Raw genomic sequence first — 15,331 nt, 5'->3', positions numbered from 1 at the left:
ACCATAATTTAAAGAAAGCTGTATCAGTTTTAAATGCTACTGACCTCTTCTGTTGCCATTGCAGCCATTCCAGTCATGAGAGTTTTAATGCGAAGCTACAGTAAAATATGAAGAATTATACATAACAATTTAACTTCTAACATTTTGTTATCTTTCTGCCAGGGACATATACATAAAATAAGTATCATATAATGTGTATTTTAAAACATGCAATGGGGCCCTAAGTCTGTGAAAAGAAGAGGTGGCTAAAGTTACTAAATGTAAGGAAAATATCTTGTAACAGTAAACATTCACTCAGACTATTCCACTCCCACTGTCTACCAAAAATCAACCTTTTTAAAAAATGCTCAGATTCAAGAAATAAAAAAGGTTTGGGGTATTAAACACCAACAAGCATTAATTTTGTGGATCAATTTCAGGCTCTGTATTCTCCTGTGGGAAGCAACTTTCACTTCAACTAACCATGGAAATTTTCCTTCTTTTGGAGAATGACTGGGCAGTGAAAATTGCTGCTCTCTCCCCCAGGTTAGTAACTCCCATGCCTGCTGTGTCTGGGGCTCACCTCTTCAGCAGCCTGAAGGTCATCTTCATCACAAGGCTCAGCCTTCCCTGCTGCTGCAAGCCCTGGAGGTAGCACTGCTTTTTTATCTTCAGCCTTTTAAAGAAAAATGAAGACATTAGAATATTGGAACTAGGTATAATAAAGTGTTAAGAAGGACATCAAGGAGAAAATTGGAATGTAGCTATTCTGTTTATACGAATACATTTCAGCTACTGGAACATCCTCACCCTCCAAATCACACCAACTGAAATGTAAGCCCTCCTGATTCCTCACAAGTGTTCCAACTGTGTCTCTGGCTTCCTATGGACTTATCTGGTCTGAAGATTCCTTCAGCTTTCAGAAGCACAGCCTTCTGAGAGCTGCCAGCCTCAGGAGACAACCCAGAATATGATGCCTACTACACAGGACAAGACTGAATTTTTTTTTTTAATAAATTGTTTTTGCAACTTAATATTGGTGTAACAAACATACGACATAAAAATTGCAAACATGCCTGGTTCAGTTAGAAGAATTTGTACCACTGAAGTAAAGAGAACTGAGGACAGCCAGACTCAATTTCTAGGTCACCCTACCCCACCACTAACATATTTCACTGTCCACTTCTGCCTTACTGGAGGCACAGCTTCCACAACAACAATGCTGAACATCTAATATACAATATCCCAAAGGCAACAGAATTTTTGAAGAAACAAAATGAACTCTATAAATATGACTAGTGGTTACTCTGAGTGGAAAACAGGCATGCCTAGATTGAGAAATATCTCCACTTATAAAAACATAAATGTGACATTTGTATGTGGAATATTGAGATAATGAAGAAGAGCAACTTTAATCTACTCAATGTATTGCTGGGTCCATGATGTGTTTAATGCATTACCTTCATTATCTCTGTAATAAAGACTTGTAGCCAAATTAATGTCTGCACTGAAACAACAAAACTGCAGGTACCCTGCATTTTATGGACATTTTAAGATGCCATAATTGTAAAAAAGCACAGCAAAGATGCCAATTTTCAAGAAGGACAATGATTTATTTATTTATAGGTTTCTCAATCACATTAAACAAAGTGTTTTGTAATAAATGTCTACAATATTTCTTACCAAGTTGAATGGTTCTTTAAAAAAGAAAGACTCTTTAATTTAAATCATGTTATGGAACACTCAGTTGAAAAATATAAACAGACAAAATATGTCATTACCTAACAATAAAAGTCTAACCAAAACAAACCCAATGCCCAAACTGTCTTTCTTCTAAACAAAAAAAAAAACAGTTTGCAAAATGTGATCTGTAAGCAGAGATGAAGGAAATCCTTTAAAAAGGGTAATCAGTCACACCTTTCATGGCATGCAGGTTTTTAATTGCAGTTAGCCATTTTTAAAATCTCTTAACAGTAGAAGTTATAGCTGTCTATTGTCCTGTATTCTTTTAAGAGTTAACAGTAACCAACACTTCAACAATGCAGTTCTTATCACAATTTGAGCATTTTAAATTAGTATATTTTTACCTGTTCTGTTTTTCCTGCTTGTCTGCTAAATCCATATCTCCTAAAAGAACAATAGTAACATGAAGGGAAAATACTGTTGTTTATGACTTCCACAAATACATTAAGTTTTTATCAATTTTCAACATAAGATATGCACCAAGAGCCAGGATCAAATTAGTTTTGAAATGTTTTGAGTAAACTAAATATGCAGGTACTGGAGCATATTTACAGAATGGTTTCATATCCATTATCTGAATATTCCATATCCCATCAAGATTTGCAAATCTTGACTTTCCATAAAATATTATCATGTAAAGCTCATGAGAGGAAAAGGCAATGCTCTTTTCCCATTTGAAAGTAAATCCTGAGCTATTACACTACAGTCCATGTTACTGTTAAAAGGAAAGTACTCACAACAGTGAGACAAAAAACAAAAAAAAATCCATTGCTTTGGGGGAAAAGAAGCCCCAGAAGATACAAAATGGAATTCAGATGTAATCTGCACTTGTTAAGTATTAAGAGCTCAGACAGCAGACAAGATGTCCTTACCACTAAACTGTGAAAAGAAAACTGGAAATAGAAACTAGAAATAGAAGCTCTGTAACTTCATTTTTATGTGTTTCCAGAGCTCTCGGTAAACCAGAGGGACTTTCAGAGATAATGGAAAATCAAAAGCCTTGGTAACTTTGTCTCTGAATGAAAGTTTGCAGCAAAGTGAGAAGACAAAACATTCAACCATGATTCAGCTTCCTGATGCAGCAACCACATGAGAACAAGAAAAAGAAGCAACAGCAACTGCAGGTCCTTTTTCACCAAATTTTCAGTGGATTGCTTGCAAAAACCTAATATTGATTGACACACACTATCTGGAAGAATGATGTATTTAAGCTGTTTTTATAAAAAACAGGTATGTTAAAAAAAACACACCCTAGAAGGAGCATAAAGCCTGGTCTCCCACTGTACAAAATATGGTTCACAAATATGAGGACTGTCCTGTCCCCAGAGAACTTGCAGGGTAAGGAAACAAAATCTGAAATCAAACAGGAGTAAATCTGAAATAGCTCAATTCTCAAGCAATAGGAAAAACCCTACCACAATCCAAATTTTATCTGTACTGCTTGTAATACACAGTATAAAACCTAGAGAGAGCTAAATGAAGCCTTTCACCTGCCATATTCCAGAAGTGTAGCATGAACCTTTGATTCCTCATCCAGCAGCTCCTCAGCTCCTGTCTGACGTTTGTATTTTCTCTGGGGTTTGTAAACTTCCTGCAAGACAGTGAATGAGTGCAGAGCTTGTAAAAGGGTTTTTTATAAAAAAATAAATGAGGAATTGTCATCTAAAGTGATATAAACTTTACCTTTCCAACCCAATATTCTTACCCAAATAAATCGCCTTATCCTTCTCTTTCTGGTACTACATTATAAAACCTTACTGAATTAATTTCTAAGCAATTTCCTACAGAAATTTTCTAAGTTTAAAAAACCATTATAAATGACTGTTTAACATGAAACAATGTCTTAACCATCTCCTCTGTCACGTTTGAAAGAAGAATAAAAAGTAACACACTCAACATCTGTTAAAATGATTTGGCTAATGCCAGTGTCTAGAAATATTACCTTCTTTGTGAGTTAATTCTATTTTTAAACTCTTTAAAGAATTAAATTTAAATTTAGATAATTAAATGCAATTATTATTTATTCAATGATCACAGGTTACAATGGAATTAAAGCAGATTTTATTACAATTTAAGGGGAAAAAAAGTCTCAAGAAGTTGGGTAGTAAAATGACTTTTATCTCCTGCTATCCAAATGTAATCCAATAGCTCAACACTCAACAACAGCCCATCAAATGAAACAAGAATTCACAATTACTATTTTGTACTGATAGAGCTGCTCCCAATTTAAAAACAGAAGGGAGAACATTTCTTTTTTAAATCTGGCTTTCCATACCACACAAAATATTATTTTCCACAAACAATTCCTGCACCATAACACTGCTGAAAAGGCTTTCCATCTTTTTCAAAGATGTGATCCAAAAGTGGAGATTTCAAACAAGTACAAATTCACAGAGGGTGAGCTAACGTGTAAAACAGAATACATGTCTCACTGGAAAGACAAGTATTTCTAGTTGGAGTTAAAGACTCAATGTAAGTCTGCTGATAATTAAAAAACCCAATTAAAACATGGGGAACAACACTTTAGAAACTGTAATTGAAATTTCCAAAGCAAGGACAATTATTCAAATAGATTGACAAAGGAGCTCCATTGGTCATCACCTGGAGACTTTCACTGCAATGTTATTCTACAAACACATGCTGTAATTCAACCACATATATTATACTCACCAGCACTCAGGTCATTTGTACAGAAAAACAACTACCTCCCTCCAAAACCTGCCAAAAGAGTAGGTGACTTGTCTGGCCCATTACACAACCTCTCATGTGGCTCCTTACACCAGCACTGAGCACCTCCATCTATGCATGAAGAGCTCAGGGTGCCTGGCTAGAGCTGTCTGAAAAAACAGGGATTTTCTCAGGAGAGCAGGGTTTCACTTTCTATTGAAGAGCCTTGAAAATGTCCCATTCAAAGCAAACCCAGATTTCTCCTCTCTTGTCAAATGCTGGCCTGGAATTTATCAAGATGATCCAAAAACCCCCAAAGCAGTAGTGAACTTCTGTGAGTCAGAAATGGTGGACTGATGGTCCCAAGCAAAGGGGAAATAAGAAAGCAAGGACAGAAACTCCAGTTACCAGCCAGACAGCTGAGTTCAGGTATGAGAGTGAGAGAGCCTAGGTGTTTTACTATTTTACCTCTCTGTAGCACTCATGAACAAGCTTTCAAAAAATACATACAGTTTATCCAAGAGTTAGAAGATTTGCATGTGGAAAGTGAGAACACAGGTAAGACCACCTTTCCCAACCAACATCTGCTACTTGAAGAAAACAGTCCTGAAGGAGGGTGTTTACTTTCATTGCTAATTACAAGAAGTGAAAAAGTCAAGTTCTGAAATGCAGATAATTGAGATCATCACCATATTAACTAATTTCAAGACAAATAGCACAACTGCTGATAGTTTCAAACACACATTTAAGTCTGCTGAGGGTTCAGTAGTCTGTAGGCTACCCTGTGACTTTTGTTTGATAGTGTGGGATTCCACACAGCCCATGCAGGCAGTGGATATGGTTTATCTCCTCATACAGTGGAGGAGATATCAACGTGATATATTGGCATTTGAGACCTGCCTCAGGGATGAAGATCAACATGTAACTTAATTGGGATCTTCTCATTAGAAAACCCAATTAACCACATCCATTTCATTACTAAAACCACTCGCTTAGCCATAAAAAAAGAAATCTAACATACTTACAAAGATATCAGTAATTGTTTTGAGTACCTTCTCTTTTCTTTGCATGAATTCATCATCCTGAAAGACAATAGTGGAGGTAATTAAAAATACCAGGAATGGACACTAAATCTCTAACATTCTAATGATTCTGTGAAACAAAGCTGTCAAACAGTTTCTGAGTTGCCCAGAGATTTGGTGAAATGTTAGTGATTAACAAGAAAAGTTTTGCTTCTGCCTTCAGATGGCAGATAGGTCATCAAAACTGTGTCCAGATCAGCAGCCTAGCTGCTCTCTGCTCAGGCAGGACCTGACACAAAAGCAGTCCCAGCCCACTACTGGGATCTCCAATCTTTATTACACTATTAACTAATTAAGCTGGGATAGACTTGATGTGGAAAAGAGAAGTTTCCTCTACTGTTTAGTTTCTAAGCATTAAAGATAATTATTAAAAAAAAAAAAAATCAAAATCGAAAGCACGCCAAGTTAATTAAATCTGTCTATCCCAACACTAGGGACATCTGCCTTTAATCCTGTTACTAAGGGACAAAACTTGGGTTCTGGATGTTAAAAATGGAATTGCCTTGTGATATGTAAGAACAGAACTGATGGCTTTGCACTACAGGCACATGTCCAAGCTCATTCAATCTCTCCTCCTCTACCAAGACAACGTCATGTCATTGCTGAAGAACAGTTCAGCTACTGAATGAAGTTTTTTACAAATCTAGTTTTCAAGAGCAAATTTTGGGGTTTGGATACAGGAAGACAAGAGCTGCCTTTCAGCACTCTGAAAGAAACCCCAAATTATAGAGTATTAACAGCATATTCATTCTCAATTAACTAACTAGATTACATTCTCCACAGCATGCTGGGTGTTTCTGAACAGCTAGAATGACACAAAAATACCAAATACCGCTGAAAAACTAAGGCAATCATTGGGCAAAAGTTGACCAGAATCTACAAAATTTCTGTCACAATAATTCTTCAACTTCTTCCCAGATAAAATTGTAGGGGATTCCTTTAACACTCACTCACAAAACAATGGCACTTTACTCTGGTGAAGTGTGCAGATTTCAGAGCTGTGAGGCTGGCAATGCAACTGAACATCTGACATATTATAACAGAAACAAGAACTGCCTTGATCTTACCTCTGGCAGCCTGTGAGTTTTCTGAAACTGTGATATAGAGTAAGAACGGACATAATCTCCCATTTCTTCCCTTGTTTCTATTGCACGTTTCACCAGCCACTGAAAAAAATTGTATTAGCTGAAAACAAAATAATAATAGCAGCAAGCATCAAACTTCTGCCTTATTTTTTTAATACATGATAAAAGCTAAAAGCACATTTTAAGCATGGAAATAAGAGCATGTGATTTATTTGTAAACACAGCAACTCTTTGGCCTAACCCTAACAAAATGTGTCAGTATTTGCTACTTTATAAACATTTCTTTTTCTTTTGTGCATATGTTTCTTGTATGAAATTGTCCTACTGTAGATTATTCACTGGTTTAAAAGACTACAGCTCCACCATGAACAGACAGATCTTCAAGCCTATGAAGTGCTCAAGAAGAACCACATGCCTGTGCAAGAAAAAAGGCTTCTTCTGACATTTATAAGACCACACAAAAAGCCACAAAATACTGAAGTACATTTTAAACAATGTTGGAGAAGATAAATCTTGCAGACTGTTGACAGCCTGTGCAGGAGGTCACAGAAGAGATGAGATCAGTTGTGGGATCCAAGTTTGAACCAACAACTGTTTCCTGTGCTATAACCATGAACCCCTGGAAAGTGAGGGGAACATGATGACAACAAGAGATGAAAATGAATATTAATTACCAAGAACATCTCAACACAAGACTGTGTACATACGTTTGCCTGTGATCATATGCAGAATTTATTAGGAAGAAGAATGACATTTCTGCCCAATGGAATATTTGTAAGATTTTTAATTTTTTCTTTTTAAAGTTCTGCTACAGTCTATGGCAGTGAGCCAACTCAGCCTAATTTCTTCCTGTAGGGAAGGATCCATCTAAATTCTTGCACAGTGCAAGAGCTAATGGGACACAATGCCAGACTTTAGAGCAAGCATTTGTAGTATTTGAAAACTGATTTGAGATTTACAGATAGCAAGTGGAATCTTGATTTTAACAGGGCATTGAATAAAGTGCCATTATCAAAGACATGATTCTTACATGGTGTAGTCAGCATTTTATATTTTGCATGGTCTTTTTCAGAACACAGTATTCTGGTGACACCAACAAGTTTTCTTGAAAGTCTGTCTTGCCTGGGGTGAAATGAGGAACCTGCAGTATGTGGAGCAGGCAGAACTTCACAGGGACCTGACAGAAAGCCACAATTTTTAAACCAAGATCCTCTACATACTAAAAACTAAGCCCATCAAAAAAGACTTGTATGGGTCAGCTCTACCACCTACTGGCCAGCTACAATACTGGGAGTCACTGCTCTCAGAGAAACCCAGAAGCAGATTTCCTCCATTTAGAATTAATATTTCTCCTTTCCAGAAGAAATATCCCAAACCAGGATTTGTGATAAAACAGGTGACAGACAAGAACACCTAGTGCTATTGTTTTTACAGGAGGAAGAATATATATCCCATGAAAGAAGCCTAGTGCTTGATAAATGTAACCATTCATTGCCATCCAGTGACCAGGGCAAGAAACTCACCTGGGTTGAGTATTTTTTTCTTCTGTATAGGAAATAAGGGTTCAGAAGCAAAAACATTAGCAAGATACATAGTTTCCACAGCCTGAAAGCTGTGTAAGAGCAGCACACACCACAGAATGTTTTGTGGGGAGTGCTGTTAAGTGTGGTTTTCCTCAGGAGCTTCCAACTAGAAGAGGAAAGAGCACCAGGAAGTTTTCCCCACTTCTTACAGATTGAAATTTAGAGTCTTCTTACTTGCTAAATTCCTTCACAGGCATGAGGTAAGGAGATATTTAATGGAAAAGAAGCTTGCTTAACAGTCTTCATTTTCCCTATCTGTCAAAGATACCTTTCTGTGTGTAGATGAAATGAAAATCAAAAAATGCCAAGGATTCTCAAAATACCACATGTAACTGGAACACATTAAGTGTTAGCTTAAATCTTAATAAACTTGAGAACGAGGCACATGGTGAATTAGTGGTGCTCAACAAATACACAGTAAGAGGATCACTTGTCAGAACACAGGTTTTAAGTGATAGGAAATAAGGATGAATTATCTTAAAGAAATGACCCCAATGACTTTTGCCTTATTCATATCCTTCTGATTCAAGGTTTATCTGCATAACTTATGGAGTAAGTTAAACAGAGACTGGAAGGCATTTGTTCTATTTCCTAATCTGTCAAAGCAGACTATCAGATTCCACAACAAGATAAAACTTAGGTTTCTTTAAGCAGGCATTCCACAATAGGCACAATCTGACTCCACTGCAAAGAATTTAGAGAGTTTGTTTTGTTTACTTTCTAATACTTCAAAATTCTATCTTCCATAATGTCACTTCATTCTTTAAAAACATTAATTCAAACTACTTCTCTGTGCTTATTTATTCCGAAATTAAATAAACAAATAATTCAAAGCTTTGTTCTATTTTTTTATGCAAGTTTTATGGCCTTTTTCAGCAAAGTATCACAACACCATGAAATTATTACCTGTACAACAGGAAATATATGAATGAAATCCAGTCCCTGGATCTGATGTGGTTCCAAACGATGCGGACACTTCATTTTTGGTAATACTGACACGATTTTTTCAGTTAAGGCACTATTATAAAAACAACAAAAAGACAGATGTATGTATGCTACAATTTTCTTTTGTAAATTACAGATTATTTTTGAAAACACAGTAGTGCAAAGATTCCCTCCAGTAACTTCCACTATATATAACAAAAAGCAATCAAACTCATTTCCAAAATAGCTTTTACAGGCACTATTTATATCATCAGCCTGTGAAGAGGTGATTAAGCCCCACTTACAGGCTCCTACCTTGGAAATTCATTTAACTACTACAGAAAATTTCAAGATCTGCATGTCTGGACAGATAAAATATCCATATAAAATACACCACCACAAACACCTTTGCATGTTATAGGGCACACCCAACATGAAGAGACAGTAGCTTTAAGAACAGTTACATTAAGTAAGAGAGGTACCCTCCAAGGAAGCCCAGAAACAAATGTAAGGACTTAAAACTTTATTTAGCAGAACTCTCAAAATAAATATTGATGTTACACCTGAAACTTTCTGAATTTAAATACATACTGCACTTAAAAGCTAAATACACAGTGCACTTCACGTACTTTTCAAGTGACTAAAACTGAATTTGCTGGCAGCAATCTCATTCTAGAGCTCAGTAAGAGCTGGTTAAGTGAAAGGATTACCCTGCCACAAGGGATCCAGCTGTAAGAAATTCATCCTGTTTCCACTGAATACCTAATTTTAGGGCAAGAATTTTTTTTGCTGTCAATGTTGGCAAGTACATTTCTAAAGCAGGTGTAACCACTGAGGATGAGAACTTTACTTGGAAAATCAAAGCTATTTCCCCATGAAGAAAAAGAAATGATCCAGTACTGAGCTCACTGACATTTAGTACTGTTCAAATGGACAAGTAAGGTCCTGGAAGAAAAAAAAGGGATCAAGAGCTATGAGACAATGACCAAAATCTGGGAATAGAGCCTGAAATGTTTTACTTCCTAAAAGGAAGTAAAGGGAAGTGAAGCACAATCAAAGCAAAAGCAATTAAAACAAAACTATTTATCCTAATGTATGCTTCCATGTTTATTTGAGCCCAGAATTAAATAACAGGACACCATCACAATGGAATAATACTGAGAAAACACAGTTTAACTTTGCTTTATCTTGAAAACACCACAGAAGCCCTGAGCCTCCACCAACACAAACATTACATGGACATCAAAACAGCCTATGCTCCTATGTTCTGAACACTTTAGATTTACAAATAAATCATTGTTGCTGTTTTGGGAGAGGAGCCTCGTTTTTGTTTTGCTAGTTTTTCATCCAGTCAGCTGGAAAAATAACAGAACATTTTGAGAACAACTTAACCAGTTCCTACCCTGTTGTTCTTAAGGATAGCAAAGATAAAAAACTACCACTACCATTTTCATTCCTAGTTTCTACTTAATTCTTTGCACTCAGCAATGCTTTATGTAGTTAGTTATCTATGATGTAGTTACTTATCTATGTAGTTAGTTATCTATATCTTTGAGTGTCTCCAAATGCAATTGCAATACCCACAAATATTTATTTTGAAAAGCCTTGCCAATGCTCTATGACTTTCAAGAAAACACAGAAAGATGTTCCTTTTAACTACACTGAGTAAATAAGTCTCTTAATAAGCCACTGTAACTTACCAGGCTAAACTTATTTCCTGCAAATTTTAATTATGCCTCTTTGTCAGATATAAATAAAGAAAAAAAGGAGTTTAGAATGTGTCCCCTTTCCTAGCATAAACATCTATAAGCTCCCTGGCAGAGGAATTAGCTGGCTTATGAGCAAATTCCATGCATAAGAAATGAATCAAAACAAAATGTTCTCACTGGGTCACCCTGAGGAAGGAAATCCTCCTCCTCAGTATGGGGCAGATACCTATTTTGGCAACAGTGACATGCTTTAAATTCTGTTTGCTGATGCCTACAATTCTAACCCAGAACCATAAAAGGGAGTCAGAGGTTATTTACACAGCAGAACTGCAGACACAGGGAACTCAGGGAAGGCCTTCTAATGTTGCACTCCAGCTTCCAGCAGCGTGGTCTCCCTCTGCCCTTTGCTTTGGCCTCTGCATGATCCCCTTGTGCCAGCACAAGCATCTGTACAGCTGCACAGAGAACTGGATCCAGGAATTCATTCATGTTAAAACTATTTTCTTTTTTTTTTTTTCTTTTGGGTTTTGGTTTTTTGGGTTTTTTTTTGGTAGGTTTTAACTTGGATCAGTTCCCAATTCAGTTCAGTGTGGAGTCACACAAATGCTTTCAGTGCTTAGTAGGGATATAAGAACATGGCAGCCCAAAGGGAATAGCCCTGCCTTTTTTGAAATAACCATCTTTCTGGATTTAGAATTTGTGGAACTACAGTCTGAGAAACCCAAAAAACTGTGCCTTTTGTAAACAAGCAGTCTCCAAAAGCAGGAAATTTGAACTAAAACTCTTTCTTAGAAACACAGCAGGTAACTTCCCCCTCCCCACCCACTTTTTATTTTCTAAGAAAAAGAAGAAAGATCCTCCACTCGCCATTTAATCAACTTACATTTTTTGACCAATAGTAGAGTTTTCCTGAAATAATAAATCCACGTCGATATCAAAGCTGCAGGTAGTGATACACCACGTCATGCCTCCCACCACCTGGCAAAGGAGCAACAGCATGGTCAGGGCCATTCTAAACTGAACAGGTAAACCCAAATGCATCTTCCAGGCTTTATTTATTTTAGAAACTACATCTCAGTAATCTCACCATCCTCAGTATCCTCTCTGCTCTGAGACAGACTCAGATAACATAACCATACCAACTTCATACAGTACTATACACAATACATGCGTACAAGAAGACAGAAACCACCCCAGCAGTTATTGACAACCTAAATTCCTCTCTTAGCTTTAGATAATAGTTTTGAAACAGCTCTCAGATTGAAAAAAACCAACCAACCAAAAGGATAAAACACAACAGTATGTTAAATGTCATGACCTCTAAAAAGTGACCATATCAAAGTTTTATCAAGGATCATAATTACTGCAGTCTTATATTTACCTTTTTATATACATCTTTGCTACTATTATTTCTTGCTTGCTGACATATGCAACACAAAGTGGTAGACACAGCATCAGCACACAGGAAATCCCCAGCTCTGCAGAAATCTCTATTTCAGGCCCTATTCTGACATGGGCATACTTAAACTCCTGAGCCATTTCATCAACTTTACATAAATATTTAAAGACAACCTTGCATAAACATGTGCAAAATAACCTAAATGTATGCAAAGGCAAAGAAGAGAAAAAGGGATTAAAATGTGGAATAACTTGTCATTATCACACAGCAAATCAGGAACCTTGGTTTCTAACAAGGTTTCTGACATATTCCCCCTCTCACACCCCCCTCTATGTTAACCTACATATCCCTTTTGCATTAGCAGTGTGATCATTTTCAGCAGCAAGGTTCATTTTGGTGAGGTTGGGCACTGTAATGGAATGGTAACTTTGCAATTGCATTTAAGTACCTATAAGTGATTTCTACACATAAATGCAACAATGTTACATCCTAAGGCAGTCTCCTTGAAACTTCTCTGTCTGTAAGCACAGACTCCGGAGCGGCAACTGGCAGCAAAACCAAGGAGTTTGACTAAAATAAAATTGCATTGCAAAGTGAGGCTGTGCTATGATCAAAGAGAGAGCAGAAAACAGAAGAATCCATTTCAAGGCTACTGTAGTTCTGTGTTTTCAAACTTTGGTTCAGGAATTTCTCACAGAGGCAGCATTAAAGCAATTCAGAAATCTCTCTTCAACCTGAACTTTGCTCACTGTTAGCATCACACACTTCCTGTCTAGAACAATGAAAGGTTAATAAATATGACATTCTAAAGATATGTAAAAACAGCCCCAAAAATAATCTCACCAGGCTAACTGTTCCTTTCTTACACAGATACTTCCTCATTTCTCATCAATGTCGTTTTTAAAATTACCATGCTATCTCCAAGTATCCAAAGACTCAAAGTATCCAAAGACTAGCTATTCTATCTGCTCTTGGGAGATAGAGGAAAATTCCCTGCACACAACTCCAGCATAGGCCACAGCACCCAAAAAAAGCAGACAGCAGTAAGTTGGCATCCAATTGTCTCCTTTAGAACAGGCCTTGCTGCACAAAATCGTCTTTCAAGACTGAGGAGGTCCTGTCTGTCTGAAACTAGGTCATTTGCAGAATTATTCACACAGGGAAGCCTCATAAATTGCAACTGTCTTATAAAGAATTGCTAAGCAAACCAGCAAAACATATAAGCCTCTTATACTTAAAAGAGGGGTTTAAAATATTGTAATGGCCTCACCTTGTCAAAGGGTGATAACCCCTTGATTCTTGCTCGAAAATACCCAGCAGCCACCAACAGCTCCAAGATTTCAGTCAACTTGATGTTTTGTTCCTCATCTTCTCTTGTTTCAACCTGACAAACAAACAACAAAACACTAATTCAGTTTTTCTCATTCATTTGAAGAGTGAGCATTTTCCAAGCCTTGGCACAGACCACATACCAGGAGAAACCTGCCTTCCATTACTCACTTGGTTGTTAATTTGAAAAACATTAAAGAAACAGGTAGCACATATGATGTTAAGTCCATTTAGAAATATTTTCACCCAGTTAAATACTTTAATCGGCTTTTGCTGTTCAAACTCCTGGTCCACTGCTTGCCCCTAGCTACTAATATTGTCCTATTGCCATAAGCCAGTTAACTTATTCTCCATTTCACACATTTCTTTCAATTTCAGGGTTCATAAACTCACATACCTCAATTTCACCTCCATCCCAGCCGAAACCAGGACACGTTTCTCTAATCCTTCTACAAAACCAGGAGGAGACGCTCACACGGAATTCCACTTTTTGGGCAATGCAATTTCAAAGCACGGCAGTCACAAAGTGAGCTGTGACGGGCAGCCCGGACAGCCTCAGCGCTCCGAAGCCTCACCAGCACAGCCAGCCCGTCCCAGGGCTTTTGTCCCCTCCTTACAGGATGAAACCCCCCAGCTCCGGGGATACATGTGATTTCCTAGAGGCACAGAGCTCCCCAGCCCACGGCCCTAGGCCGGAGAGTCGCTCACAGGGCTCCAGGTGCGCCCCGAGGGCTGCACGGCCGCACCTGCACACCCTGCCCACCTCCACCCCTCCGGGCACCCTCCTCCTCTCCGCTGCCTGCCACGGGAACCCGGCCAGCCGGGCTTGCAGCGGCCACACGGGAGGCGATGGAGCACCGAAGGTGACCCGCACAGCGCTGCCGGCAGCCCCGCAGGCCTCCCCGCGTCCCCCGCACCCTGCGCGGCACCGACCCCCGCGCTGCCGGCGAGGGCCGGGAGCCGGGGCAGGAGCGGGTGGGGATCCCGGTGACGCCGGTGTAGCGGGGCCTCGGCAGCGCCCGAGGGACGGGGGGCTGGGAGAGACGCGGCTCCGGTACCTCCTGCGGGGCCTGGCGCTCCTGTCCCCGCGGCACCCCCATCGCTCTCCGCCGCCAGCCGCGCCGCTGTCACGTCCGCTCCCCGCCGCCGCAGCGCCCCGGCGAAGGGGTGTTCCCGGCCGGCGGCTGCCGGGTTCCCCCGCCCCTGCTCAATGGTTCGCCCGCACCCTCCTTGCGTACAAGCGCATCCGGGCCGTGCCATTCGCGGCCGAGGGGTGCCGGGGAAGGAGGGCGGCGGCTCATGTGACTGACTGGCTGCGCGGAGCGCAACGGCCGCGGCCCCGCCCGCGGGCTGCGCCCTTGGGGGCGCCCCCGGGTGCCCCCGTGCCCGCGGCCCCTCAGAGCGCGGCTCCTCCCCGCGGGCCCCGGGCGCTTCCCCTGCGCGGCGCTGCCCTTTGCCCGCCGCTCTTTTCTCCTTTTTTTCCTTTTACAAGGGGTCCTGAGGCCTCCCGCCAGCATGGAGGACAAGTTACCTAGTGCTCTGACTGCGAGGCGCCTCACGGCCGCTTATGCTCCGCTGGGCGCTGACACTTCTCATTGCCAGCCGTGTTTCCTTTGGTGACCTAAGAGCTGAAGTGGGGTTTCATTCTGTTTTTTCTCCCCTGCACACAGGTCACAGAATCACTGAATCCATTAGGTTGGAAAAGACCTCTGAGATCAGCAGGTCCAACATCTAGCACCACCACCATGTCAACGGGACCTTGGCACCAAGAGACATTTCCGGGCTTTCCTTAAATACTTCCAGGGATGGTGGCTCCACCACTTCCCTAGGC

The 15,331-nt window shown here is 39.7% G+C and overlaps 1 protein-coding gene across 1 annotated transcript in view; it reads right to left on the bottom strand.

The window, feature by feature from the left end:
- Positions 1-14,685, bottom strand: part of CCDC93 (coiled-coil domain containing 93) — a 33,040-nt gene extending 18,355 nt beyond the window's left edge. The window contains exons 1-10 of the mRNA XM_066553983.1: positions 14,559-14,685; positions 13,442-13,555; positions 11,656-11,750; positions 9,046-9,157; positions 6,539-6,637; positions 5,415-5,471; positions 3,213-3,313; positions 2,067-2,106; positions 563-655; positions 45-95 (exon numbers count right to left, since the gene is read on the bottom strand). Coding sequence (XP_066410080.1) covers positions 45-95; positions 563-655; positions 2,067-2,106; positions 3,213-3,313; positions 5,415-5,471; positions 6,539-6,637; positions 9,046-9,157; positions 11,656-11,750; positions 13,442-13,555; positions 14,559-14,600 — 804 coding nt within the window. The 5' untranslated portion in view covers positions 14,601-14,685. The remainder of the gene's footprint in view (positions 1-44; positions 96-562; positions 656-2,066; positions 2,107-3,212; positions 3,314-5,414; positions 5,472-6,538; positions 6,638-9,045; positions 9,158-11,655; positions 11,751-13,441; positions 13,556-14,558) is intronic.
- Positions 14,686-15,331: the final 646 nt, after the last annotated feature.

The sequence above is a fragment of the Molothrus aeneus genome, chromosome 7, assembly GCF_037042795.1.
Source record: "Molothrus aeneus isolate 106 chromosome 7, BPBGC_Maene_1.0, whole genome shotgun sequence".
Classification (NCBI taxonomy): Eukaryota; Metazoa; Chordata; class Aves; order Passeriformes; family Icteridae; genus Molothrus; species Molothrus aeneus.
Note: the sequence above shows the minus strand (reverse complement) of the source record. Positions and strands in the feature narration are given on the sequence as shown.